This window comes from Cygnus atratus, chromosome 4 (assembly GCF_013377495.2).
Source record: "Cygnus atratus isolate AKBS03 ecotype Queensland, Australia chromosome 4, CAtr_DNAZoo_HiC_assembly, whole genome shotgun sequence".
Classification (NCBI taxonomy): domain Eukaryota; kingdom Metazoa; phylum Chordata; class Aves; order Anseriformes; family Anatidae; genus Cygnus; species Cygnus atratus.
The window spans coordinates 50,321,855-50,348,951 of NC_066365.1; the positions used below are offsets into that span (position 1 = coordinate 50,321,855).

The 27,097-nt window shown below is 36.3% G+C and overlaps 1 protein-coding gene across 4 annotated transcripts in view; it reads left to right on the forward strand.

Moving 5' to 3' along the window:
* FRYL (FRY like transcription coactivator) overlaps positions 1–27,097 on the forward strand; it is a 172,230-nt gene that overhangs the window by 72,156 nt on the left and 72,977 nt on the right. For 2 of the 4 annotated variants that reach the window (XM_050710200.1, XM_050710203.1), the window contains 11 exons: positions 162–361; positions 7,227–7,280; positions 12,959–13,098; positions 13,557–13,653; positions 17,666–17,745; positions 18,203–18,283; positions 18,712–18,880; positions 19,546–19,638; positions 22,096–22,194; positions 23,441–23,542; positions 26,584–26,628. In XM_050710200.1, the coding sequence (XP_050566157.1) occupies positions 162–361; positions 7,227–7,280; positions 12,959–13,098; positions 13,557–13,653; positions 17,666–17,745; positions 18,203–18,283; positions 18,712–18,880; positions 19,546–19,638; positions 22,096–22,194; positions 23,441–23,542; positions 26,584–26,628 (1,160 nt within the window). The remainder of the gene's footprint in view (positions 1–161; positions 362–7,226; positions 7,281–12,958; positions 13,099–13,556; positions 13,654–17,665; positions 17,746–18,202; positions 18,284–18,711; positions 18,881–19,545; positions 19,639–22,095; positions 22,195–23,440; positions 23,543–26,583; positions 26,629–27,097) is intronic. The other 2 variants (XM_050710201.1, XM_035547103.2) reach the window with 1 other exon arrangement.

The following is a 27,097-nucleotide window of genomic DNA, read 5'->3' on the forward strand; positions in this document are numbered from 1 at the left end:
TTGAAAAAGGCTTGTTGGATGTTATAACTAGTTATTTCCTCCTTCTGGGTTACAGTATTTACTGTGTGAATATGTGTATGTGGTGGATGGGGAAGAAAAAAAGTGACAGCGTTTAGAAGCTCTGATTTATAGCTTTTTTTTTTCTTCTTTTTTTCCTATAGCCTCCACGCCACCCAGCAGAGTAAATAAACGCAGAGTTTCTCCAAGTGTTGTTTCCACCTGGGAAAAGAGAGGCATCATCATGTCTAACATTACTATTGATCCAGATGTCAAACCTGGCGAGTATGTCATCAAAAGCCTCTTCGCTGAATTTGCTGTTCAAGCTGAAAAGAAAATTGAAGTTGTAATGGCTGAACCTTTGGTGAGTCCTTTTTTTCCATAGTATCCCTTGAAATGGTTCTGCTTTTCTTTCTTCTGAAACAAGCTAATGTATTATGGCCAATATATATATGGCTACTGAAAAAAACATCGGCAGATATTGTTGACTTTTCTAAGGGATTACTTCAACAATAAATAGGCCTCTGCAAACAGGGTTGCTGCCTGGATTATGTTTTATTGACTTCCTTCAAAACTGTTTTAAGTGGTTACTGGAAACAAGGCCTCTTAATATCCCAAAGTTCTGTAAAGTTACAAAAGGAAATAGTGACAGCAAAAAAAATGTTCCTACATTAATACTATGAAGCATGTTTCCTGTTGATATTTCTTTGAAATAATAATTTTTTGAAAGTATAATTTCAAGGAAAGATGTGTTTGGTGTGTTTTGCCAAGTCATGTTAGCAGTGACACCAACACTTTGAAGAATGTAGGAGCCAGTAGCTATCACAGATTAGGTAAAATTCTGTTCGTAATGCAGACAGCATGCTCTTGAAATAAATGATTTATTTTTAAACTGGAAACTTCATGCAAATGTGATCTTTAGTTTGCTTGAGCTATGATTCAGTGATTCAGTATTAGTATTAGTATCCCTTTAAGGTGTTTTTTTTTTTTTATATACGCAAGTAGTTTGCAGTCCTAAAGTTAAATGGGAAACGTAAAGGCACCCATTAGTCTTAAAAAGTAATTATTTTACAAAATCACTAATTTACTGGATACAATTGCAAAAATTTAAAATTTAAAATGTTAATAACCTTTTAACTTTGTGTACCTGCAATTATTAAACATATTTCCGCAGCATAAACATGTTTTGAATGTTTTCCTTAATTGTTTTTGTGGACTTGCCTCTCTCACAAAACATAAGTGGGCTGTGCTCATGACTCTGCTATGCCAAAGGCATGGTATCAAGATCATGTGATGCTACAGGCACACTGTCAAGTAACCCTTTGTGCTAGGTGTCTATTTCCTACAAATAGCTTTGAATAGCTGTAAGAGTTTAACTGTCCTATGTTCCCCTGCCTTATTTCCTACGTACTGCTTGAATTTTTTAATGCAACTGATGCACACCTTAGTTACCATTCGCTGTAATCACCTCGCCATCCTGTGCTCTGAAGATGAGATAATCATATAAAATCAGTAAATAATTACAAAGAATGAAATGTACAGCAATATGGCTTGCTGTATGCAGGTTGAATTGAGTATACAGTGGTGGTCCAAATTCAGATGTTGCTCCTCGCAACTGTTGTGCTTTAGCAAATTCCTGAAAGGATTTATTCATTCCTTCGCTTGTTTGTAGTTGCTTCAGGCAAGCAGTTTCCACCACGCAGAACCATGCTGAGCAGGCGGCAACCTGCAGCTCGTGGAGTGCTTGTGACAGTGACAGGGCTCACGTGCAGGGGGTCACTGCAGTGAGATGGATTTCTTGGCAATTGCTGATCCATGGGGCAGTGCCCAGGTTTCTGTTCTTGGGTTTGGAAAGGCATATGCTCAAATGCATAGGTCTCCCTTCTCATGAGAGCTCCTGTTTCCATCCCCTGCATGCTTGGTCCTCTCACAATCTCTTCATCTTACTGGTGTTCTGTCCCTAATTTATACCTGCTAGCTTTTGAGTAGGGGTGCTTCTTTATACAGTTTTTCAAATCATCTGAAGGTAGAATATGTATAGGACAGACTTTCTGCTATCAGAATGGATAGGTCATTATCCATGCTGTTCAACCAGGAATACTTCCTGCAACGTGCATTTCATTTTTATTTGTATGCAGATTCAGTTATTTTATTTGAAGGCAGTTTACTTCTTTATTAGTAACTTGCACATATGCAGGGAACTGTAATTTCTGCATTATTATCTCATGGACAAAACAGGTTAAGGACACAAAATAGATTTGGCATGCAATGAATTTTGGGTGTTGAAATCTTAAAATTAAAGCCTTTTAGTCAAAGGAAAAATGTAAAAAATAATTTGAAACGATAACTAAAAAGTCAACTACATTGGAAGACCTCTGCAACAGTTGCTTGCAGAAGTGTTTATTATTGTGAGTGATCCTATTAAAGTAAAAGGTGAGTGTGAGTGCTTGGACCCCAGTTTTGAAACTTCATGAAAAATGTTATGAGGCAGCCCAAAAGTACAGAAAAAGGGGTCTAAACATGTTTTGTGGTGTCACTGATCGAATCATCTTCCACTACAAATGTAATACATTCAAGGCTGAAGAAAAGGAAACATTTCTTTATACACACAGGCTTACGTATACATTGTGCATAAATATGTATGTGTATGTGTATCAGGCAAGCCTACAATTTAAACATGACTCTACCGTTTCCTTATGGACATTAAAATGATATAAGCATTCAGGAGGGTCTGATTAGAAAGCACGGAAGTATTTGCAGGAAAACAGGCATGAAAATGGTCAGGGGTGAAGACCTCTCATCATGAAGAACTGAGAGGAGAGATGGGGGGCGTGATGCTGGCAGTGGAAAAGCCAGTAACTCCACTGAAAGGAGCCTGAACAACATTTTACCATTCATTCTTTCATTAAACATAGCAGGGAGTATGCCATTTTGTCAAAACGACATAGACTGTAACACCTTTATAACTCAGTTGGGCTGAAGAGCATTTTTCCTGTAGACACAGGGTGTTCGGAGTTAAATCTCTGAACTTAAATATTGATGGCAAGATAAATGTAATAGTCACTTGTGAAAGTCTTTAACAGTTCTGCCTGGGTTCATTTCCTAAGTTTTTATATTTATTAAAATATGTTTTAATGCAGTCAGGTGTAAATTTCCATACATAGCCAACATTCTTGAATTTATATTGGTAGGAAGGAAGGACTGCAGAAAACCAGCAATTTAAAAGAGGTGCTAGAAGCTGGGGAAAAGTTAAACAATCTGAGCCTGTATAATGCAAAGAGGTGGAAGGGAATGCTTGAAGGTATCTGAATGAAAGGAAGTGCTGAAGTGGTTTTATTTTTGTATGTATTATTTGAGATAAATACTGCATATTCTGTTCTAGTGTTTGACATTTAAATAAAATGATGAGAGTCTGAAGGGGCAATGGAAAGGTACTGACTTGAGAGTGGAGAAAAGGTCTTACAGGAAGAAAGTCCCTTGTTGTTATAGTTTGATTTGATTTTGTCAGACGACATGGCTGCAAATAATTAAGTTTATACAGAGAATATATGTGTGTGTGTGTGTGTGCATATATAGTGTTATATAAATGTTTAATGTGTTAGATGAAGCGATGAAGGTAGGCTGTTGGATCGAGCTTGGAGACAGACCAATTAAAGTTAGGAGCTAGGCACTATTTTTAAAACTTGAAGAGGACCGTGCCAGCAGGGGAACACAAGTGGATAGAAAACAGCAACTTCGGAGCAGGACAGTGGCTGGGGGCAGGGGGAAGGTAGGTGTGCTGGCAAATGTGTGGGTTTCATTCAGGAACCGGGTTGTGATTTTAAAAAATGACTGAATGGTTTCTCTGCCTGTGATTAATTCAGAGTTCTCTACCTGCAAAATGTTAATACCGCAGTTTCCAAAGTTACTGGAAGGGTTTCTCAGAGCACAGTAACTTGAACAGGTGTTCAAGTACCAAACGTAACCATGGGAACGAATGCCTTCTTTTTAGTGAGTAATTGAAGTTAATACACCTTCTTTTATTACTTTTTAAATCAGTTCTGCTCTTTTGTAGTAGTATATCATTTTAAAGGAAGAGGGCCTCAAACAAGATTTGAGTTCTGGTAGTTTAAGATGCTCCTCCACAGCTGAGAGAGGATAACGGAGAGGCCTGATACCAGCCTTCCCAGGCGTGAGACAAACCACAGTAGCGAAAAAGATAAGTGACAGGTTCAGTTACCTTATGTTTTGTCAGGCTGAGCGTAAGCAGAGAGGGTTAGAAGGCAGACGGAGACAGTTTAACCTGGTAGCTCCAAGTTACCACCCTGTTAACTGGGTAAGCTGCTAACTCACTAAATTGTAGTTCAATCTTGTGTTTAAGCCAAAACCAACGCAATATTTAAACCTGTTGACAGCACTAGCAAATGTTTCCCATCATGTTGAAACTAAATGTTGCTAAGCCTGATACTGTGTGCTGCAGCAAGTCTTTTCTAGGTACTTTCAAAAGCTTGTCTGAAAACTGTAAAATTCAACACACTGCATTTCTGCCCCGGGCTCCGAGTTACAGAATGCAAGTGTTTGGGCTACGCAGGCAAGGGATGAGGTGCAAGGCAGCATCACTCCTCTCTTTGGTACCTGTAGCTTTTGCAGGTGAAGGAAAACAGAAACAAGCATGCGACTTTTGCTGCCTTTACCCGAGCAGCTCCGCTGCCCCGCGGAGGTGTCCAGGCTACCAGGGGCTGGCACAGGGGAGCCCTGGAGGGGCGCCAATGGGTGCTGCCTTTTTCCACCGGTGCGGTTGTTTGCGCAGTGCACGTACGTCTACATCCTGGTCTCTGCTGCCTGCCATATGTTGACATTTCTGCTTTTCTGCAGATGCAGACTGCTCTTTGGTTAATTCAATAGCGTTTTATTTTCTTTTCGCTTGTAAAAGATAAATGCAGACCTATTATTTCCATCTCTCTCTGAACTTCAGGAAGCCAGGGAGATAAATCTTAAATTATTAATTCGGTGAAAGTTTCCAGACCTTTACTTCATGCTGTTGGATAGATTTTTGTAAGTCACGTGAGACAACTGGGACAATGACAAAGCAGTGTCGGAAAAAATACATTGAAAGAAAATGAACTTTAAAGCCATACAAATAATTCAAAGGCCTTGATAAACGTGTGACTGAGTTAAAAAGTCTTTATTTGGTCCTGTCATGTTTGTTTGGTAGGCATTGTATTAACTACAGTGGTACTTACCTTTTGGCAGTTAGATTTTAATGCTGTTAAAAAATACAGAGTATTCTGAACTTGTAATCTCTTCATTCTTTCTGATACAAAAATCTTAGAAATCTTATCAACACTTGATGTACAGAAGTCTTAATTACTACATATGGGGAAAAAAACAGAACAAGCTAAATTTTCAGAAGTATCTTAAAAATAGTGTGCTGTCTGCTGACATGGCTATCAACTTCCTTGTCTAAAGACCTCAGGATCATTTCACTTCAATTTTGTAGTGTTCTTTTGTTTGGCTATGTCTGGTTTTAGGCACATGCAATGGATATAGTAAACGCAGTGTTCGTTCACCTGTATAACAGTGTTGTCGCACTGTGGTAAAAACACACATTGTGTCATGAGGAGGCTTAAGGAGCCTCACTTCTACCAAGCGTTTTATGGGAAAGTCACTTCGCTTTATAGGAAAGTCCACCTCTTCTCAGGAAACAGTTTTCCAGTTATTTTCCCTCAGTTCATTCAGCAATATATGATGTTTATATAGGGTGGGACACTTCTCATGTTCCTCCTTTATCAATAAGATTACAATTATTTGTGCGGTTTATCTGAAAGCATGGTATGGGTAACATGAATTCACCTACAGTAGAAGTTTCCATTGCAGCCAAAAAAAGGGTGGAAGGGGGGATTTCTGATTCAAAGAAAATTTGAACTTGCCCATTACTCTTTGAAACATCTTGTATCTGTCTGTGCAAAAAATGCCCAATCCCCATTTGAATCTGTTTACCATACAGTCTGTCTGTCTGTTTCAGTCCAGCAAGAGTTAAAGGCCAACCAATATTGACTTTTTACATTCCCGGCAGCAGCGTGACAGCATGGGTGTTGTCCCTCGCTGAGCTGCTGAGCAGTTACTTTGCCTTAGCTGGGCACAGCCTCTGGGAGCAGAGCGGCCTGGCGGTCTGCTGACAGCGTAACGCCTCCCTGTGCATCCCACAGCAGGCACTCAGCAGCTCTTCCAGCTTGCTGCTCCGCTTCCCTCCCTGCAGAAATCCCTGGGTTTGCTCACTGCAATCTGATGTGTGCTGTTAACTTCTTACCTGAGCGCTTCCTTTACTCTCTGTGTCAAAAATAGCATTTTTTTGATTTATTTATAATAAAGTGAAAAGTGCTTCAACATGTCTTTAATTAGCTGGAAATGCTCTTCTTTATGTATTTGACTGCTTTTTAGTATGCCTTTAAAACCTGCTTTTTTGCACTTGGCTTATGGTTTAGCAAGTCAACCTGTAAAACATTGGCTCTCAGAACCTATATGCAGGACTTCGTTGTGGTTTTAACTTTCCAGGATACCCCAGCTTTAAAAATCGGATTTCTTGTAGCTGTACCTATTATAGTTTGTGTTGTTTTCCTCAAAGCTGTAATTCTCACTAAATTATTTTGTCATGAATATAATTGAATTCTGCTTTTAACAGAATGTTTTATGGTACTGGTAGCAATGAAATATTGTAAGAATTAAATTCCATTAATATTGTATCATTTCTGTACTGTATGAGGGTATTTCAAATGTAAAGGAAGTTATTACTGACATTCTTCTTTTCCTGGACTTGGTTTTCTAGCTCATTTCGTTTACAGTTCAGGGAAAAGAGCAGATTGGAAATGGACTGAGCAGTTGTTCAGTCCAACACTGCTCCCTAATTCAGAAGGGAATGGCTTTCCTTCTAAGTCCAGCATGGCACACATTGCCAGCTGTCTTCATTGAGCACAATTCTTTAGGCCCAGCTGTTTGGGAGAGTTGTTAAAGATTTTCTGTTTGATGGTCGTTAGGTCATTTTACTGTTATGCTACCAAATTAATTTTAGATCTGTGTTTTTCTATTTTCTGAGTATACTTCATATCTTCAGAAATGGTTCTAGCTGAAAAATAATGCAAGTATTCACGTTAAATATTATTATTTCTTTGTTCTGTAATATAACTGAGAAAGAAGGAGTCTTTCTCATTGATTGCATGAGATTCATATTTCTTTTTACTTTTTTTCTCCAGGAAAAGCTCTTGTCCAGATCTCTTCAAAGAGGTGAAGATCTTCAGTTTGATCAGGTAGGAGGCATGTAATTGAAGGCATTTTGTATTGGATTAAGATGGCCTCTTTTTATGTAGCGTAGAGCTTCCTCTGTTGTGGTGGCTTAGAATATAACCATTAGGGTGCCTGAATCAGCTTTAGAAGACTTAGACTTTGAATGTTGTTAAAAATTTAATAATAAAAAAGGGACTTTATTTTCCACTGTAAAATATGATGGTAAGAAACTAGAAGATTAGATAAATTATTTGAAGGTGGCAGTGAAAGCTGCTGGAGGAATGCTGCTGAAATATGGTAAGGAACGAAAAGACTATGTTTATTTCTATTCCTGTTACAGACTTTGTATAACCTCAGCCTATATCACTTAATATTTTCGTGTTTGGGTATTCTGCTTTTACAAGCAAATAAAGTTAATTTCAGTAATGTGGCAGTTACTGAATGCCTTCTAATTCTATAGCAGAAGGCTTAAGGCAGGTTCAGGATGTTACTTCTTTTTTTTGAGTGTAAAGTCTCACTCTAAGGCTATTATGTTTCACTTACAGTAACTGAACTGTACCTGGAATAACTCTTTGCTCAATTTATTCATGTTTATTGTCTGTATTTCTAATTGTTTCTTAATACAGGCATGTTTTTGTCCTTTAACCACTTCCTTGCAAAGGAGTGGCAGCGCTCAGATGGTGCCCCATTATTTGCCTGTTCCTATTCTTAGCTGTTATTGAGTAGCCTCTTACTTTATGAAGGTTAATATTCTGTCCATATCTTCTCCTACTCATTTTTTTTTAAAACTTTCCATTATTGCTCTATTACAGTTATTAGATATTGCAGTGTATGGGTCTGTCCCTGTTTTTCAATTAAGAGCCATCCATGCACCTCTTTCTTTTTTATCTTACCATAAGAGAAAACAGATATTAGCACATGACATTTGATGTATAATTTTATTTTCCAGACACCTCCCTCCTGCCCCATCTCGCTTATCCTTTTAATGCTTTCTGATTCAAATTGCTACAAGGCCATTATCTTTTAAATTAAAGCTAACTCATAAGCAAGGAAAATGGCTTAGGGGAGATGTGACATAAGTTCTTTGGTAGCTTCAGTATTTTGTTTTGAAGCTAACCAAGAGCAAAATAATCTGAATGATAGGGATGATCTAAGGAAATCTGTAAATCAGTAGTATTACTATTTTTTTCTACTAACTTTCCCCCTAGAATTCTTTCCCAGTTAAGGATTTTTTTTTTTGTTAATCACTAGTATTCATATATTAAACTATGTATAGGTTCTACAAGTAAGCTGAATGCAGTGAATTAAAAAAAAATAAAGCATGTAATTTCTGAAAATTTGTAATATGGAAATAAACATTTTCTCTGAAAATGTAGTACTTTAAAAATAATGAAATTTGGTTTTTTATATATGTATCTGAGTTCTTATTTTGTTCTTTCAATATTTATAATCTAATTTGGGTTCATCAAGATCTGAATTTTAATGGTACTGAAAAACATCTTGAGAGAATCAGACTGGAATGGCATCCTTGCAATGATAGGGAAGGTGAATTTTGATAGGTAATTTTGAACATAGATTGACAAATTAAGACTGTTTCTTTCTGTTTGTTGCTGGGTATGTAAAACTTGTATTCAGATCAGTAGTTTGCAGTATGGAAGACAGAAAAGTGAAGAGGGAGTGGCAAAATACATGAGAGGAGGATGCAGAATGGCCGTAGTATCCAGTGACACAAAGCAGAGAAGCCAGAGCTGTTGCTGAGCCACCTTGTTGCTCCAGAGATCTTTGGAGTTTAGGAAATGGGAGTCTCAGCTTTAGCTCTGCCGATACGGTACTGAGCTAGTAAGTGTTGTAGGGTGTTAATAAAAAGGGAGCGGCTGAAACACAAGAGGGACTCAGGGAGCAGGAGATCTAGTTAAGTCATTCTTTAAGCTCAGTAAGTGAAGACCAGAGGGATGGAAAAGGAAGGTGTGTTGTGTTGCCTCTCCCTATCATGAAAAAATAAACTAGCTGTTTAATTAGCTGAGATTTGTTTCAATTGGAAGTATAACCAGAACAAGAGGGCTGCTATTAGAGCCTGCTGTGCAAAATCAATATTTTTTCATTTTCAAATAGTACAATTATTTTATTTGTCATTAAGGTTTTAATTGAAACAAAAAATCTAGATTTGGCTTAAAGGTATTAAACTTTGGAAAATAAGAAGAAAATTTTTATTTGGTAATCTTCTGAACTGTTAAAAATCGTAGCACTTTAATGCTTGATCATTCCTGGTGCATCAAGAAGCTACTGGAGAGGAATTTTTACAGAGCATATATTGCATTTCTTAAAATATTTTTGCTTGTACAGCTTGAAACTGAAATAGCTTGTATTTTTCTTCTTTTCTTTGTTGTAGGAATCATACTTGGCAATTTCCTACTCTTGTCCTAAGACACCAGAAATGTTGTAATCACACAGAAGCAAATATTGGCCATTTCAGTGACTTTACTGAAAGTAGACATGTCTCTTGAGTTCAGGCTTGTTTGTGATCAGGCACAAGTGGAATGTTTTAAGGACTTTGTACATAGCTGGAATTTGGGCCCATCTCTGCTATAATTTTGCATCTCTCTTTCTCCTTACCTCTCAGTGTGCTGGTGGATATGTAAAGTGCAGCTCTTAGCAATGTGTTGCGGCCTTTAAGGCTGGAGAGCACTTTGCTGTTTTATTCTGGGGAATGCAAGCACATGTCACGATGACTGGTGTCCAGTCCCATCCAGTTTCTTGGGTCAGCATTTTATCAATGGCAATTTTTTAAGCAGATGATACAGCTTGTTTCCATAGATGATGTAAACTCTGCAACTGTTGGAGCTTTTATGAATGGTTTTAGCATTATTATACTGTGAAAACATATAGGAAGACCTAAGGAATAAGTTTGGCAAAGTTTCAAATGCAGCTTTCTTCTTTTTCTAATACTGACAAACCCATGAGCTCAGAGGGAGAGCCGGGGAATAGAAGTGCCTTGTGGGGAAATTTTACATTGGCAGCACAGGGTACCTTGGGTGTTCACTGAATCTGTTCCTGGCCTATTATGTGTGAGGTTGCTGCATTAAGCACTGAACATAGCCCTGGGCAACTTAGTTAATATGTTCCTGTTATTTTTAGAGAGAAAGAACTTTCTCTATTTAGAGAAAGAGTAATTAATGTATTTTGCCAGTGTTAAAATTATTCGGGGGAATGGAAATGGATGGTACATTCTGAAGGCAAAAAGTATTATGATTCCCACGTCAAACAAAAGAAAAATACATTTTATATTGTCATGGTTGATGATATATGCATAACCCCTTCCTCAGAAAGAGCTTATCCCTAGCTTTCATTCTGATTACCAATTATGTTGATGGCTTTATGCTGAGACTAATACCTTCAGTTTAGGAACTCATGAGGAAGGTTCTTTCTTTTTGCTTTCTGAATATTTTTTCCTCTCTATCTATCTTAATGCTTTTAACTTGTAATTTCTTCTCATGATTAGAGAGTGCTAGTAGGCTCAACAGAGGTTTTTAAGTATCCCAGGCTGATGCAAAGATGTATTTCTTGCTAATGTAACCTTGGTGAAGAGTTTTCTAAGCATCATCAATACAAATTAGTCTTTTGAGTTCATTTTTCTGATGCTGCTCCCTACTGAAGGATGCTGCTTCCTCTTACTATTACTGAAGGATGACAGTTTTAATAGTGGCTCACAAGAGTCTCAAATTTGCTCATAGCTTTTCTTTCCTCTTTTCTCCCTCTTCATAAGTTTTCTGTTGCCAAAGCACTATTGTTATTTTTCAAGAAACTTTTTTTCAGACATCTTCCCTGTCAGAAAATTCTCTTGAGCAACATCTTGACTTGTACGTTCCATTTCATCACGCACTACTGCATTTCAGACCACAATAACTTTACTGTGGTAAAATTGAGATAATTTTTTTTTTTAGTGTCCATTTCTAGAAGTCTCTGATGTATGTTGGTTGGTTAACTGGCTGTTTCTTTTGTATGGATACCGGTGTGCAAGGAACAGGCTTGGTTTCCAAATACTTGGTTTCCAAAGCATGTTGTAAAGATTTCAACATAGACTAGTGTAAGAATGAAGCTATTCTCAAAATTTAGCCCTTGCTCTGAGATGCAAGGCAAGAAGCAAGCCTGCGCAGTCTTTCTTTTTCTTTTCCGTATTAACTGGACTTTGTGTCGTTTTGTGTTTTCTGCAATAAATGCCTTCATCTTTTTTTTTGTGCAGTTAGCTCAAAGAGAGTTCCCCTCCTGCAGTTCCCCTCCTGCATGCTTCGTTTTTCCACTGAATCCTTTTTTATTGAGTGTCCTAATGACAGACAAAATAATAATTATAAAAATAATTTCATTAATCTAACCAGATTCTTTATAAAACCTAGTTCCTCTTCAGATTTGCGTTATGTGTAGATTGTACTGTGTACTGGGATGTAATGTTTTATAAACTTCAGAGTAATAATATAATTTTATTTATTTTGAGGAAGGTCTCTATCCTTGTTTGTATTATTCAGGGATTTTTCAAAAAGTCAGGAATACTACTTAATTGTTGTGACCTGAATAGTTGGTTAAACAGGTTGAATAAAGTTTTCCAATAGTTGAAAGATCCTTCTAAGGTTTTGTTATGGTTAACCTCTCCCCATGTCTTCCCTAAACCCAAAAAAGCAGGATCCCTTAAATAAGGACAAAGAAACGATGACATTGGCATTACCTTACTTTTCTGGAGTAATGAATAGGGAGTAACAGATAAGTTATAGCATGAGGATGGCTTTTATTGAAATCTTTCATTTGAAAGAAATGAAATTTGAAAGAAATGAAATCTCTTCATTTGATGCAAGAAATCAATATGTGGTGTTTATGAGCAATGTGGTAAATCTTTTCTAGCCACAGGTATGGCAACTGACCAGCTCCACACTGCCTCCTGACAGGGGTTTTATGCTGTCTTTCTCTAGTCATTCTTCTTCCCTCCAAGCACAGATGAATTCTGTTAGTTTTAAGTTAAAGAAAGCATAGCGAATTTAAGCTTCATACCCTGTTAAAGTCTTTCTTCTGTAACGAGTTCTGTTGACACCCTTTCAACGAAGTCTGTAATTCATACCCCCTTTTCTGAAAGAGGACAGTAGATAGGGGAGTTAGGCTGAAAATGAGATCTGGATAGTCAAATGTATATTAACAGTGGATTAGAATATCTAAATAATAATAATAATAATAATAGAAGCTGGTTTTATTTGTATTATTACCAAAGAAGCCTGTTTTCAAGGTTACATACTTGCTCAGTTTAGGAGGTTTATCTTTTATCTGTCATAATGTAAAGGCAGGCATGCTTTAGAAATACAGATTGAAGCATTCAGGAACATCCTAAAATATCTGTTGTGCTTTTTTTTAGTTATTTTTTTCCCCCTCAATGGTTTTATTTGAGATATCTGTATAAATTTAGAATTCTGCAATCCCCATGAGCTTGTCTACTTAAATTTGCCATAGTACTTCATGTCATATTTACAATAATTCTCCTAGATCAAAATGATAAATCAAGTTGCTAATTTGTAAAATTATACAATATACTATTTTTAAAACAATGTTAAACACCGCTCTGAAAGTATGATTATAACTATATTTAAATTTAAATATATTGTATGTTTAAATATATAAATCTGATTGCTTTGTCATGCTATACTGCTTTTCTCCTTTTTTTCAGTTGATAAGCTCTATGAGCTCAGTAGCAGAGCACTGTCTCCCCTCCTTATTACGCACCTTGTTTGACTGGTACAGGCGTCAAAATGGAACAGAAGATGAATCTTACGAATACAGACCTCGATCTAGCACAAAATCAAAGGGGTAAGAGTTTTCCTTGCAGAAAAAAAAAAAAAATTGTGTCTTATAAGAAAATGTAAGTGCTTTGTGCTTTTTTGACAAGCATTATACATTTGATCTGTCATTACCTAAATCTGTGGAGGAAGAGGATGGATTTCTTTGAAGTGCTGTATTTAACTTGCACGGGTGATATGCATGAAGTGGCTTAATGATTTTGTTTGATTGATATAAATGTTTTGTTTGGTTGATATAAAGAAGGAAGTTGGACCCTGGTAACAACCTCGTTTGTCTCCATTTTGACTTGTTTGTTGGCAGAGCCTTTCAGGGGAGGGGTCAAGATATTAGTGCTGCACCAAACTCAATAGTTTTTCTAAACATTTTTATATATGTGCAGCTATGATTGCATGGAAGATACGTAGTCACCTCTGTAATAGTTGTTCATTCATGTGTATGATACATGTATTCTTGATTTCTTATTTTAGAGATGACCAACAACGCGAAAGAGACTATCTACTTGAAAGGAGGGACTTAGCTGTAGATTTCATTTTTTGTTTAGTTTTAATAGAGGTTCTAAAACAGGTAAGCTCTTTTGCTTTGGCATATTTCTTTTAATCTTTTGCTTTTTATGTCAATTTTAGTCACCTCCTCTAAAGCGTTATATACAAAATTGGAGCATATATATGATAAGCATATGTAAGTCTGAAATTATGCACTGCGTTATCTCAGTTCTTGGATCCACTAAGCCAAAGCTGCTAATGTAGTACAAAAACAAAACTGTAAAAATAGCATTTTATTCATGTTCAGCACCTTTTTTGTACTTAAACATTTTTGAAACACATTGTGAAGTCATTTAATGGCAAGACTAAAATATCAGCTTGAATTTTTTTTTAAATTGGAAAGGGTGTGCAATTTTGTTTTGCCTTTTGCTAATGTAGCTCTAGATGGTATCCATATGCACAAGTTCTGTTAATATAAAATTTGCATTTGTATATGCACAAGAGGGGTAGAGTTTGGCTTCAAGTAACAGCCTTTTTTCTTATAGAGAGGAGAAAAATATTAATATAAAAATACTTGAAAGATGTAGCAGACTTAAGTATTTGAAACAGGAAGTCTGGTCAGATACTTTGTGTCTTTTATGAAAAAGACACTTTTTTCAGGTATATGAAAATCAAATGGTTTTCTGTATTTAGTAAAGACAGGTATATGGTTTAGTTTGCAAATCATTCGTAGGGTGTTTATGTAGTTGTGTATGGCCTATTTGTGGTACAAGGAAAATGAAAATAGTAAAGCACAGTCTAGAGCTGCCGATCATTCACTGAGAAACCCACCAGTCATCGTGATACTCCTCTACTGCAAACAAAGCAACCAGAAAACAGTGTTAAAATCACCAAACTATTGTGTTAGTGTTTTACAGAAAAAAATAAATAAAATAGTTCATGTTCTCTCCCAGCCTCAATATTCTACCATTGCTGAATAAGAAGGGAAATGGAATTGGTTGTTTAGGATTGCAGTACTGTATGGGCAAGCTGCTCTATTTTGAACTGGTACCAGTTTTTCTGTTTAGAATGTGTTGCCAATGATGCAGAGTTCAGGAGAAGTGCCAATATTTTGGCCTAAAGAGAGTCTGAGATAGGTCTGATGTGGTGACTCCTGCAATGCTTGGTGAGCTGTTGATGCTTGTACTCCAGACAAGGGTTTTTCTGAAGTCAGCTGCCTCAGTGGTCATTCTTCAACCTTTTGAAACAGTGGAGGAAGTACTGAATAGATACTCTGGTGTGGTTTTGATGGCTACTTTCATTTAGTAGGGATTCTTTGTATCTGGTCTTGAACTTCTAAATGTGGAAGTGTCTCTGGATTTTGGCCATGTTTCTTCTGCTGGAGAAATTGTTTGTCTAAATCGCTTTCCTCATCATCTGTAGAAACCCAGCAAACAGACATCTTCATGGCTGATGGACTGGGTTGTCATCATATATTTTGTTTGATCTCTAAATTCCACAAAAGTTTTTAACACAGACCACCCCTCTGCAAGCTAAGGGACAAGATTCTCTCTGCATTTAAATGCATTCACAAGTCATATCAGACTGTACTTTTAGATGAGGTATATGATGTTTTCCACCCACCCTGCCCCAGTTTGTTTTTCTAAGGGCCCTGGTAAGGATATTTTCCTTTGGGAAAGACTTTCAATGGGCCACTGAACCTAGCTACGCCAAGCAGAAGAACTGTTCAGTCTTGCACATTATCTGAAGGAGGGTTTGTGTGTTCCGCTTGTAATGAGTATTTGCTTTTAGGCAGTCAGAAATGTGGAAAGGATGGCTTTCTGTCAATAAACGTATTTACATTCATATTCCATCCATCTTCCTGTCTTCTCGGAAGCCCTATCATTGTTTAATTCTTAGAAACTGGATTTATGGGGTGCAAAGCGTATGATCCAGCCTTTTCTGTAACAAGCACAGAACAGCTGGAGAGAGGGCAATACACATGACCTGTGTAGGAAAAAAATCTTTTATTTACATGACTATATATTACTCATTGTATTATGTATTATATATGCATGTAAATAGCCTGTTTCAGTAACCAGAAATTCTTGGATAAATAGCTTTCTTGACACAGGAGAGTATGAAATTCCCAAGCAATAAGTGCTTCATTTTCTGTAGCCAAGTCAGTAATTTTTTTCTTCTGATATATTTTTGTTAGTCTTAATCACTGTTTACCAGTAACATTCAGTAATTGTCCTAGTCCCTACCGCAATTGCTTTGAAATTTTAAGTATATCACAGAATCACAGAATTGTCTAGGTTGGAAGAGACCTCCAAGATCACCTAGTCCAACCTCTGACCTAACACTAACAAGTCTTCCAGTAAACCATATCACTAAGCTCAACATCTAAAAGCCTCTTAAAGACCTCCAGGGATGGTGACTCAACCACTTCCCTGGGCAGCCCATTCCAATGCCTAACAACCCTTTCAGTAAAGAAGTTCTTCCTAATATCCAACCTAAACCTCCCCTGGCGCAACTTTAGCCCATTCCCCCTCGTCCTGTCACCAGGCATGTGGGAGAATAGGCCAACCCCCACCTCGCTACAGCCTCCTTTAAGGTACCTATAGAGAGTGATAAGGTCGCCCCTGAGCCTCCTCTTCTCCAGGCTGAACAATCACAGCTCCCTCAGCCGCTCCTCATAAGACTTATTCTCCAGACCCCTCACCAGTCTTGTTGCCCTTCTCTGGACTTGCTCGAGCATCTCGATGTCCTTCTTGTAGCGAGGGGCCCAAAACTGAACACAGTACTCGAGGTGCGGCCTCACCAGAGCCGAATACAAGGGGACAATCACTTCCCTAGACCTGCTGGCCACACTGCTTCTTATACAGGCCAGGATGCTGTTGGCCTTCTTGGCCACCTGAGCACACTGCTGGCTCATATTCAGTCGACTATCAACCAAAACTCCCAGGTCCTTCTCTGCCAGGCAGCTTTCCAACCACTCATCTCCCAGCCTGTAGCGCTGCTTGGGGTTGTTGTGCCCCAGGTGCAGGACCCGGCACTTGGCCTTGTTGAACGTCATACAGTTGGCCTCAACCCATCGGTCCAGCCTATCCAGAAATATTATATAAAATATAAAATATATAAAATAAAATATATAAATATATTTATAATATTAAAATAATAAAATAATTTACAATATATAATAACAATATGTATTATATTATATATAATTATTATATATTATATTATATTATATATTGTACTATATTATTATGTATATATTATTATATAATAATATATAATAAAATATGTAATAATATATAATATATATATATAGAATATAATATTTCTATATATAGAAATATATATTATGACTTCAGAGTTCTATGTATGTATTTATAGTGCTTTTTAAAAAAAAGTTAAATTGATTTTTAGGCAAATGTTTCATTTTGAAACTGAGGAAAGCGGTAGTGTTAAAAAGAACCTCATTTCAAAAAGGTCTTCTAAACAATGCATGATTTTTAATTTGTCACCGAATTGTTACTTAGTGTTAGGAAGATTTTTATGGTTGTGCTACTTATATTTGCAGAAGGTGTTAAATTGACACAATCACTTCTTCTGCATTCTTACTTTTTGGTTTTGTCTTCCTTTGTAAGTGATTAATTGCATTTTGATGTTAAATCTGTAATAATTGTAATAAATCTGTAATAAATACCACACAAGGTAGAAAGCATGGAAAGATGCTAATCAAGATATTAACATAGTCTGATAAATTTTAATAACAAACTCGTAGTGTTTAGATTACTATTAGATGTTTATTTCATTATGAATTTAGTCACTAAACGCCAGCGTGCAAAATAATTTAAGAGACTATTAATACATATAAGTGAATTCAATATTTTTGGCGATATATAGCATTGCTTAAATTTTTAGATCTTCAGGTTGTGTAAATGTTCATATCTTGCAGAATTAAATTGACATTATATGCCAGCAGAGGATTTGTCCTTTGGAAAGGGTAGGAAATATTTCTACAGGGCAACATGCAGTACTGTTTATGTACTTCATACACACACATATGCATATTTACATAACTGTAAATAATATTTTTATTTCAGATACCTGTTCATCCAGTGCCAGATCCTTTAGTACATGAAGTTCTAAACTTGGCTTTTAAGCACTTTAAACATAAGGAAGGGTAAGTTTCATGTGTATTCTTTAAACGTATGTATTATCGGCCTGTGCTTCACTGTGATGATTGTTCTCCTTTGATTGCCTCCCATGTAACACATTGGTGGTAATACTGTAAAAGAACAATGGTCTTAAAACTGAAAACATACCTTGAAAGAGCATAGCTGTGTTCAATATAATAGAGTTTATTTTGCGTAGAAGGGTTTGCATAGCCAACCAGACACAGAAAAGAGGTCTGAGGTTAGATAACAATAGTAAACTTCCTATGCAGTGTATGTCTGCTCAACAAATTTGCACCCTTTTAAATGTTACTCATGCATTTTGTGCTTGACTTTCATTTTTTTTGTGGTTATGCTCCATGGTATGGAATGTTACCTTTCTGTTTGTATTTGTGAACGCTCTTGGGGTTTAGAAGAACAAGGCTATATTTGACACCTGTGGCCTTTTTTTTTCTTTTCTTTCAGGTATTCAGGAACCAACACTGGGAATGTGCATATTATTGCAGACTTATATGCAGAAGTGACAGGGGTTCTTGCACAATCAAAGTAAGTTCAGGAAAAATGACTCTAGACTTAAGGAATATTTAATACAGCAGCATTTATTAATGGCCCCAGTAACTAATACTTAGTGTGCTCTGACATGTCCTCCTCACTTTCCAACACAATAATTTGAACAAATCAAGGAATAATCTTCAGTACAAAACTGAACTGCTTTGCTGTAAGTCTGTAGGTGCAGGGAAAGGAGGCTTGCTATCAGTCAGTAGTTGTTCTGTTAACAACTGTATTCTAATGTGCTAATCATCATAGACACTCTTAAATGCCTAGCTTTTAAATATCAGGGTTCATCTTGCTTGTGTTTTGTTTACTGTAGGTGCCGTTATCATTAACAGCATAAAGACATCAGTTCAAAATTGAAGACATAATGTAAAAGTAACTAAAAATGCAAATAATTCCTATTGATATCCCTTGTTCAGGTTTCAAGCTGTTAGGAAAAAGTTTGTCACCGAATTAAAAGAACTGCGGCAAAAAGAACAGAGTCCCCATGTAGTACAAAGTATCATCAGTTTGATTATGGGAATGAAGTTTTTTCGGGTAAAGATGTATCCTGTGGAGGATTTTGAAGCATCGTTTCAGTTCATGCAGGTAAATGAACATCATAGCAAACTGAAATAAGCATTGTTTTGGTTGTTGAGAACCCATTCTCAGTTGTCCCAATCATGTGGCAAACCCATAATACATGAAATTATATTTACATCTATATTAGTCCTGAGAAGACTAACACATGCATGGATACTTTAGTTTGTGCACGGAGTCGTCGGTTTCCTATAGTGGAGTGTGCGTACATGTGTATGGATATTTATTTCCCTGTAAAATTGTCTTTGTGTCTTTGTATCATTGTCATCTTGAAAATTAAGATGAGTATATAAAAATGTAAAATACTACATTCTAATAATTTCAGTATAAGATAAGCATTTACTTTTGGAAATGAGAATAATCTGGGGAAAAACGTGCATTATATATATTTTTAATTTTAGTAGGAAAAAACCTATCATCTGGTATTTCAGATGTTCCTCCCCCTCCCCCCCCCCTTTTTTTTTTTTTATTAATTCCTGGTGAAAAATTATTTAAAGTTTCTAATCTTTTGTAAAATTGCTGTTGTCAAGGAAAATAAGTCTAACTAAAACACATTGTATTTTTAAAATTTGACCTAGTAATTACTGTGATACTGTTAGGGGTATTTATGGTACAGTGACATTTCTAAATCTTTCTTATTCTTGAAATCTTTTTTTTAATGCTTCGTTACAAAGGAATGTGCTCAATACTTCCTGGAAGTAAAAGATAAAGATATAAAACATGCACTTGCTGGTTTGTTTGTGGAAATTCTCATCCCTGTGGCTGCTGTAAGTATTTTCTTCTCCTTCCACTTCCCTCACTTACAGTTAAACTCTCATTGTTAAAATTGCTTCCAGTGATCCCCATTACATTGTATTTTACGTGTTTTAAAATGCTATAAAGCAAATTACAAGCACCTACATAACCTTTTGAAGGGAAATGTGTAAGTATGATTTGCATATTAGTTTCCCAACTTTTTTCAGAACCTTTTAACACTGTTTTCTAGACCCATAAATCACCACAGCACTATGTAATCTTTTAAATGTTCTAAAAGACAGAGTTCCCTGTGTTTAAATTTTTTGTTATTATTTTATTTTAGTCCCACTGACTTTCTTTATTAGCTGAAACCTGTAAGTTCCTTCTAGAATAAACTGAGATATGTAATGTTTTTACAGTCAGGGAGAGTGTGAACTATTATTCAAGAAGAAAAAAACTAGTATAGGAGAATATCTCTGACCTCTACTTTCTCTTTCAAATATATCTGTCTTGTCTTGAGCTGCAGGGATACATTTCTCTCTCTAGATTCCTTAACTTTGGAACTACTGAAAAAAATTAGAAGGGATACAGTCATTCCTTTTAAAGCATTACCACAGAGAGGTAGATTAGCTGTATATTGAGTCAAGTCGTGATTTCACCTGGACATATTTCTACTCTGTCCTAGAGAAAAATCAGCTGTCCTGTTAAGAAGTCAATGGCATTTTTCACTTGGAATTCCAAAGTTACTTTGCCGGTGGAGTGGGGGGTGAATAGTAAAAGTAGTTAGCATATTTAGGTAGATACGATTATTAATTTAAAAATTTGTAATTTAAATAGTAAAAAACGCACATGCATTAATTAGGCAGAAGCAGCATTTGGGAATTGGAACTGCTTGGTTGTGACACACATCAGCAGTGCAGAATGTTTGTGTGTTTGTGGCGATCTGTGGATCACTTCCTACAAATACGGGTTGAGTCAGTGCTTTAAGCATTTGGTGAGGGACTCTTAATCTTTCTGACTCATTGAATCTTTAATCACTCCATACAAATGGAGCTTCTTAAACAGAAGCTGAGAACCCCATCCTGGATGGAAATAGAGTTGAGAGGTTTAGTCATTCTCTTGGAAGATGTAGGATGCAAGTTTGAATCTTTTTTGAAGAAGACGAAAGAACTGAATCTGGATTTGCTGTATCTTGGGTACAGAAAATCACTTTAGTGAGTAAGCTATTGGGTTTCAGCACTGTTGCTTCTTTACTGTTATTCTCTTGCTTAGTCATTCAGGCATTTTTAAAAATATGACCTGATTAGAAGCCTGCAGGTGTAATGAATGACTGAATATTTTCCACTGCGGAAGATAAGGCTGGTCTATAAGCCCAAGGTTATATCCAAAAGCAGGAACGTGATGGTGGCAACAACTGACTAATTTCTCATGTGGAGCTAGGGGGTACAGAACAACGGAGACGTTTAGGAATTGAGTTCAAATATAAATACTTTCTCAGTTCTTCCTTTTTGGGTTTTCACAAATTACAGAGATATTATATGCTATTTTTTATGTGTATGTATCGTGAATATTCTAGTGTTCTAAGAAAGATGGACACGATGTATGTTTTAATAACTCCTGTTTCAATAATAAAAAAATAAATTATATTGGAAAGAGTAAGGAAATAGGAAAATCAGTTTTACCTTTCAGGTTCTTTTTTCAAAAAATAAAAAATTAGGGGAAGTATGATTCCTTCTGCTGTGCTGTAAATGCATGTTCTTCACCTTGCATACTTTTAAAAAAGATATCTTCTAGGAAAACAAAACTGTATAAAGCAGTACATTCAAAATTACATTTAAATTGATTATCAGGGGTATCCAGAGACAATGCTAAGAGACTTGGAGGGGGGGTTTAATGAAGAAGGTAGCTGTGTGGTTTGTGAAGGGAAGGCTATTTTGCATGGAAGGACAGATTGATTTAAAAAGGTATAGGAGTGTATGCATCTCTTCCATTTATTATGAAAGCTGAAGAAAGACCACTTATATTATTGATTAGCTGGAAATCCTGTATCTGTTTTCCTTTAGGCTTCTAGCTTTCAGAACTGGGGAATATAAAAGAAAAGGGTATCAGCAGAAAAGGGATCAGTGAAAAAGTTACGGATATTATTTATGAAATACATGAAATTACACTTTTTAAGGGTTTCAGTGCCCTTCTTATTTGTTAGTTGGTGACATATACTTTACTTACTCTTCTTTACTTATGGAACACAGACCATATTTTAAAAATAGTGGTTTATGTTTTTTTTAATTAATTTTTCACCTGTGTGGTTGTAGTATATGACATGATTCATTACGTTTCTGTTTATATTTCAGACAGATAACAGTCAAATACTTATCCAACATGAAATTTAACTTTTAAACATTCTTCAATTCATGGATGTCTTACTGTGTATTTTTACTGCCTTCTTCATGAAATTTTAAACCAATTTATGTGTGTATTTTTTTTAATAGGCTGTTAAAAATGAAGTGAATGTGCCATGTTTGAAAAATTTTGTGGAGATGCTTTATCAGACTACCTTTGACTTGAGTTCAAGAAAGAAGCATTCGCTGGTATTTTAAAGAAATATTTCAACTTCTCCATTTTGCTCATCTTAGGCTTTTAAGCTAGTGCATTATCTTAAGAAAACCTAACAGCTGTATTCATTTAAATCTTAACTCCTCAGTTCAAGTACAGTTCAATTCACACAGTGTATATTGCTTTTGCTCTAATTTTGATCTATTTTTTGTGCAAGCCATGTGCTCTGTTATCCCACTTGTGAAGTTGTCTTGAAATCGATATTTGTTCTCATTTTAGATGGTTTTAACATAGTTATTTAACCTAATGTCTCTTCTAATAAGAACTTACATTCAGGGAGTCTGTATATTTAAATCATGTTTAATTAAAAGATAGAAGCAGCATGCAGGACTTTTCCAGCAAAATATAGCCTGTTAGTAGCCCTATTCTGCCTGTTTTCTCCCTTCCTGGTATACTTTGTTTTTTTTCCAGCATATAAAGCATGCATTATTGTATATGGTTAAACTCATTATGTAAGAATAAAATAGTTGATGTTAGGATTCACAGTTCTATTTATGAATTCAGAAGCTTTTCTACATCAATATTACAAGTTACCTACTTGTCTTCTTTCTATAATTTTTATGCCACAAAAAGGTAATCTGCAGTCAGATCTGGTATTAATCACCATCTTGTATTTCTTAAAAGAGATCCGGTATTTAAACATATCTTATGTAAATATAGCAAATCAAAATCACCCTAGTTTGCATATTCACAGATTTTATTAGACAGGTTTTGTTACTTAATAAAAATAGACTTTGAGGAGCAGTAAAATTTCTGACAACCTTAAGTCTGCATCGTAATCAACTGAGTTGATTGTGGTTTTTTTTTCATTTTTTTTTTTCCCCTTAAAGGCAGTTCCCTCTTCCAGCACTTAAGACCCCATGAAATGAATGATCTGATTTCAGGGAAAGAGCAAATATTGTAAGAAGGGCGAGGTCTGCCAGCAGTCTTTGTTTGAGATCAGGCCTTGCGAGGAGATGAGTTCCACCGTAGTCCCATTGCCCTGGCCCTATACTAATACCATGAGCTGTGCAGCACTTAGCTTATACCAGCCAGTCCGGGCTGGCAGGCATGTCCTAGTGCAGGGGAAAGAAAGGCTATGGCACAGTGCTAAACTGGAGACCAGTCCTAGTTGCTGTGAGAACCTGAGACAAGAACGAACTGTGTCTCATTCTCGATGTACAAGACTTGGAAGGTATGCGAAGAGCAATTTGATCAATTCTTTTTCCCCCCTACTCGTAGGCTTTGTATCCATTGATCACCTGCCTGTTGTGTGTCAGTCAGAAACAGTTTTTTTTAAATAACTGGCACGTTTTCCTGCAGAACTGTTTGTCACATCTAAAGGTAAGAATCCTTTTCAAATCAGAAACTGTCGCAAATCGGTAGTATTTATTCCAATATGTTGTCACTGTTCTAGTGCCAAATAAACAACAAATATTTGGCTGTTTTTAAAAGGACACTGTAATTTTTTAAAAATAGTTAATTGTCTCCATTAGTACTAAAAGTCTCCATTAGTACTAAAATTCTTATGATTTTATATAACGCTGGAAATAGATATCTGCAGAGGTATCTGCTAATAAATGCAATTTTATCCTAGAGAAAGTACAAACTGTAATTCTGCATGTGAAGATTACATGTGAGAAAAAAATTTGTCTCTCCTCTTCACTTACTGAAGGAATAGAAAGTAAATCTGTACTCCAGAAAAGAAATAATACATACAGCCTGTGATAGGTATTTTCCAAATAAAAATTACAGTGTCCTTTTAACTTGTGGCTTCATTTGATAGCATTGTAAACGTACTATGATTGACAAACCGCAGAGATTGTGGTGCTTAGAAATCAGGGATTTGTTTCTGTGAATTTCTTATAGTATTAATTGTACACTTTCTCTCCTTAATTTTGATTAACATAGTTCATGATTTTGCCTGATGTATTGATTTTGATGATTTTAATACTTTCTTTGATCCACAATATTCATTCTGGTTAGGTATGAGTGACAATTCTGAAGCTTATTAGGAATATATGTAAACCAGCATGAAGTCTAAGGGAACAGGCTTAGCTGCTTGGATTGTTTTTTCAAGAGTAATTTTGTTTTCATGACATCTTTCACACTTTTCTGTTGCTTGTTGGGTTTTTGTATATTTTTCATCTAACATTGGGAGTTCTTTTGCAATGTTTGCCTTGTTTGCTTTTTTATTATTATTATTTATTTTGCTGTTTATTTTGCTTATGGAGGCTTCCTTTGTTTTTAAAAGCTTTTAAAAAAATCTTACAGTCTAGGAGCTGCATTTTTCTGGCTTAATATCCATTGCTGATAATGGATGTATTAAAAGTATAAATGCCAGTGAGTTCAACTGGTAGTTCCTGAGCATGCATTTTATATTTTACTTAGTTTTGTTAACCACTAACAGCTTAACATATTTACTGTAAGGCTCTATTCAGCAGAAATTTTATATGTGAATTTCTGCAACTCAGAATTTTCGGTGTCTTGATTCTGTGCCATCAATGAGTTAGGATATTTTAATGGCTTGATTTAATCTGGTCCACCAAATACTTTTTTCTTTTTTTGGGGTGGGGGGTGTTGCCTAGCTTGAGGTTAATCTTCAAAAATCCACCCCAGCTGTCCTCCTGTGTCTTCTGAATGAATGTGTTCCTTTGTTTCTGAAGCTAATTAAATGCATGCAATCTGTAATAAGTAATCTCATTAATTTGTAAATCTGAATTTCACAGCAGTTTGGTCTTTTAGATTTCCCTTTCCCCATTTTATTTCCTGATCTCCTAGTGACCAAAGTTATTTTATTTGCAGTTACTTAAATATAAAACGCACAAGGTTTCCAAACCCATCATCTCTAGTGTCTTTGATGCTATTTAATAAAGTAACACTGAGAGTTATTAGAAATGCTTTAATGTACTAATAAGTTTCATCCAGCCCTAACACATGGAGGGATACCTGACAAATTGAGGGCTGCAGCAATGCCAGGACCTAGACTCTGTCACAGGAACACTCTTATGAAGAGCGTAGGCCCAGTAGCAAGAGATGACGTAGGCCATGGATTCGTGGTGCTCAGCTTATTCCCTGCTGACTGCCAAGTGCAAACTTTTGCCTAGCAATGGACGCTGTGTGGCCACACTCCAGTGGCAGGGAATTAAGCTTGCCACTGGTCTCCCATTTGCTGTGAGGTGAAAGCTCGCACCTTGGCAGTTCCTCCGTAGTAACCAATGCATGCTGTGGTCATAGCCTACCTTATCCTGCCATATTTCAGTGCAGTTATTTCATTTGACAACTGTAGATACATTGTCATCTGAATCCTGATCCAGTACTAGCAAGATTTGTTGTCCTTATAAGCCATTTGCACGTGGTTTCAGCACATACTGCTTCTAGTTATCCTTAAAGCAGACTTAGTCTGCAGAGAAAACATCCTAGCCTTTCTTAAAGAAGGCAGGCTAGGATTTTTGTTAGGATGGTTGGTTGTTTTTGTTTCCCTTTTTCATTCTTGGTATTACTGCTATGAGGAAGGATTATTATGTCCGGGTGTGGACCAATGCAAATAGCAGTTAAGTGAGTAGTAAGAGCTGGTTTAGACCTGGAGTCTACCCAAGGGAGTACCCTTGGAGTATGCATAGATGGCCTTGACCCGTGTAGTAGCTGGGTTGCCATCGTAGCTTTGAGCTCAGCAGAGTGTTTCTTCACACACTGAAGTGTAACATATGGTAACACTGGTCAGTATTGTAAAATTGTTTTGCCTACTTTTCTAACCAGTATTTAGATAAGGTAATTTTAGCAGATTTGCCAGAAAGTTCAGTTTTGGACGCAAACTGAAGCACAGGAAGTTCTGGCTGAATATGAGAGGGCACTTCTTTACTGTGAGGGTGACGGAGCACTGGAACAGGTTGCCTGGAGAGGTTGTGAAGTCTCTTTCTCTGGAGATACTCAAAACCTGCCTGGATGCCATCCTGCGCAACGTGCTCTAGATGATCTTGCTCAGTGAGGGGTTGGACTGGATGATCTTTAGAGGTCCCTTCCAACCTCGGCCATTCAGTGATTCTGTGAAAACTGATTCTTGAATGGAGATGAGCTATGGTATCCTTACCACTTCTTATGGGGAGAGGAAGGAACATATAGGAAAGTTGCTGAAATGGAAGGGAAAAGTGTCTATCATTCTGCACCACTGTTTGGTAGAAGAGTTTTTGGTTAGTTTAAACTTAGCATCTGTTACCACAAAACCTTGAAAGCTGGAGGAAAGGTTTTTGCCACTATAGTATTTCTACTGAATAGAGTCCTTACTGTACAGCTATCTGTTGTTTTTGTGCTTTTTTCATCTAACATGCATGTGCCTCCCATTCTCATGTTTGTTATGTTTTGCTGTCTCACGTTGCTTTATTTAGATGCCATCTAACAACAGTATCAGAAAACAAATAGAAACACTGCAGGTGAGTTAATATGTTGTTACAACTCAGTGAAACATTGCTTTGTCTCATGTAAATAATGTGTTTTTTTATGTTAATCACTGTATTTTGTGCTTTCCTTTCTCTGTAAAAATGCTTGAAGTACTATTAAGAAGCCACAGGACGAAGAATAACTAATGTTTCAAAGATCTTTTTTTTCTTGGTAGAGAGTAAAGGAGAAAGATCAGAAAATTATCTAATATCAGTTTGTCCTAGAGGATGAAAATGTGTCTTTGTAAGGTTGAATATCAGTATCACAGCTGGTTTCCTTGAACAGCAATGCATGTTTTCACTGGTAGTAAATTACCTATTCAGATGTATATATATTATTTTCTGTTAATTTATTCCAAAAAATGTTTTGCATGCGAGCAAACTTAGAAACATTTTCACAATTAAAAAATGTGAAACTGATTTATTATAACAACTTGCAGTGCACTAACTTGAAAGACTTTTA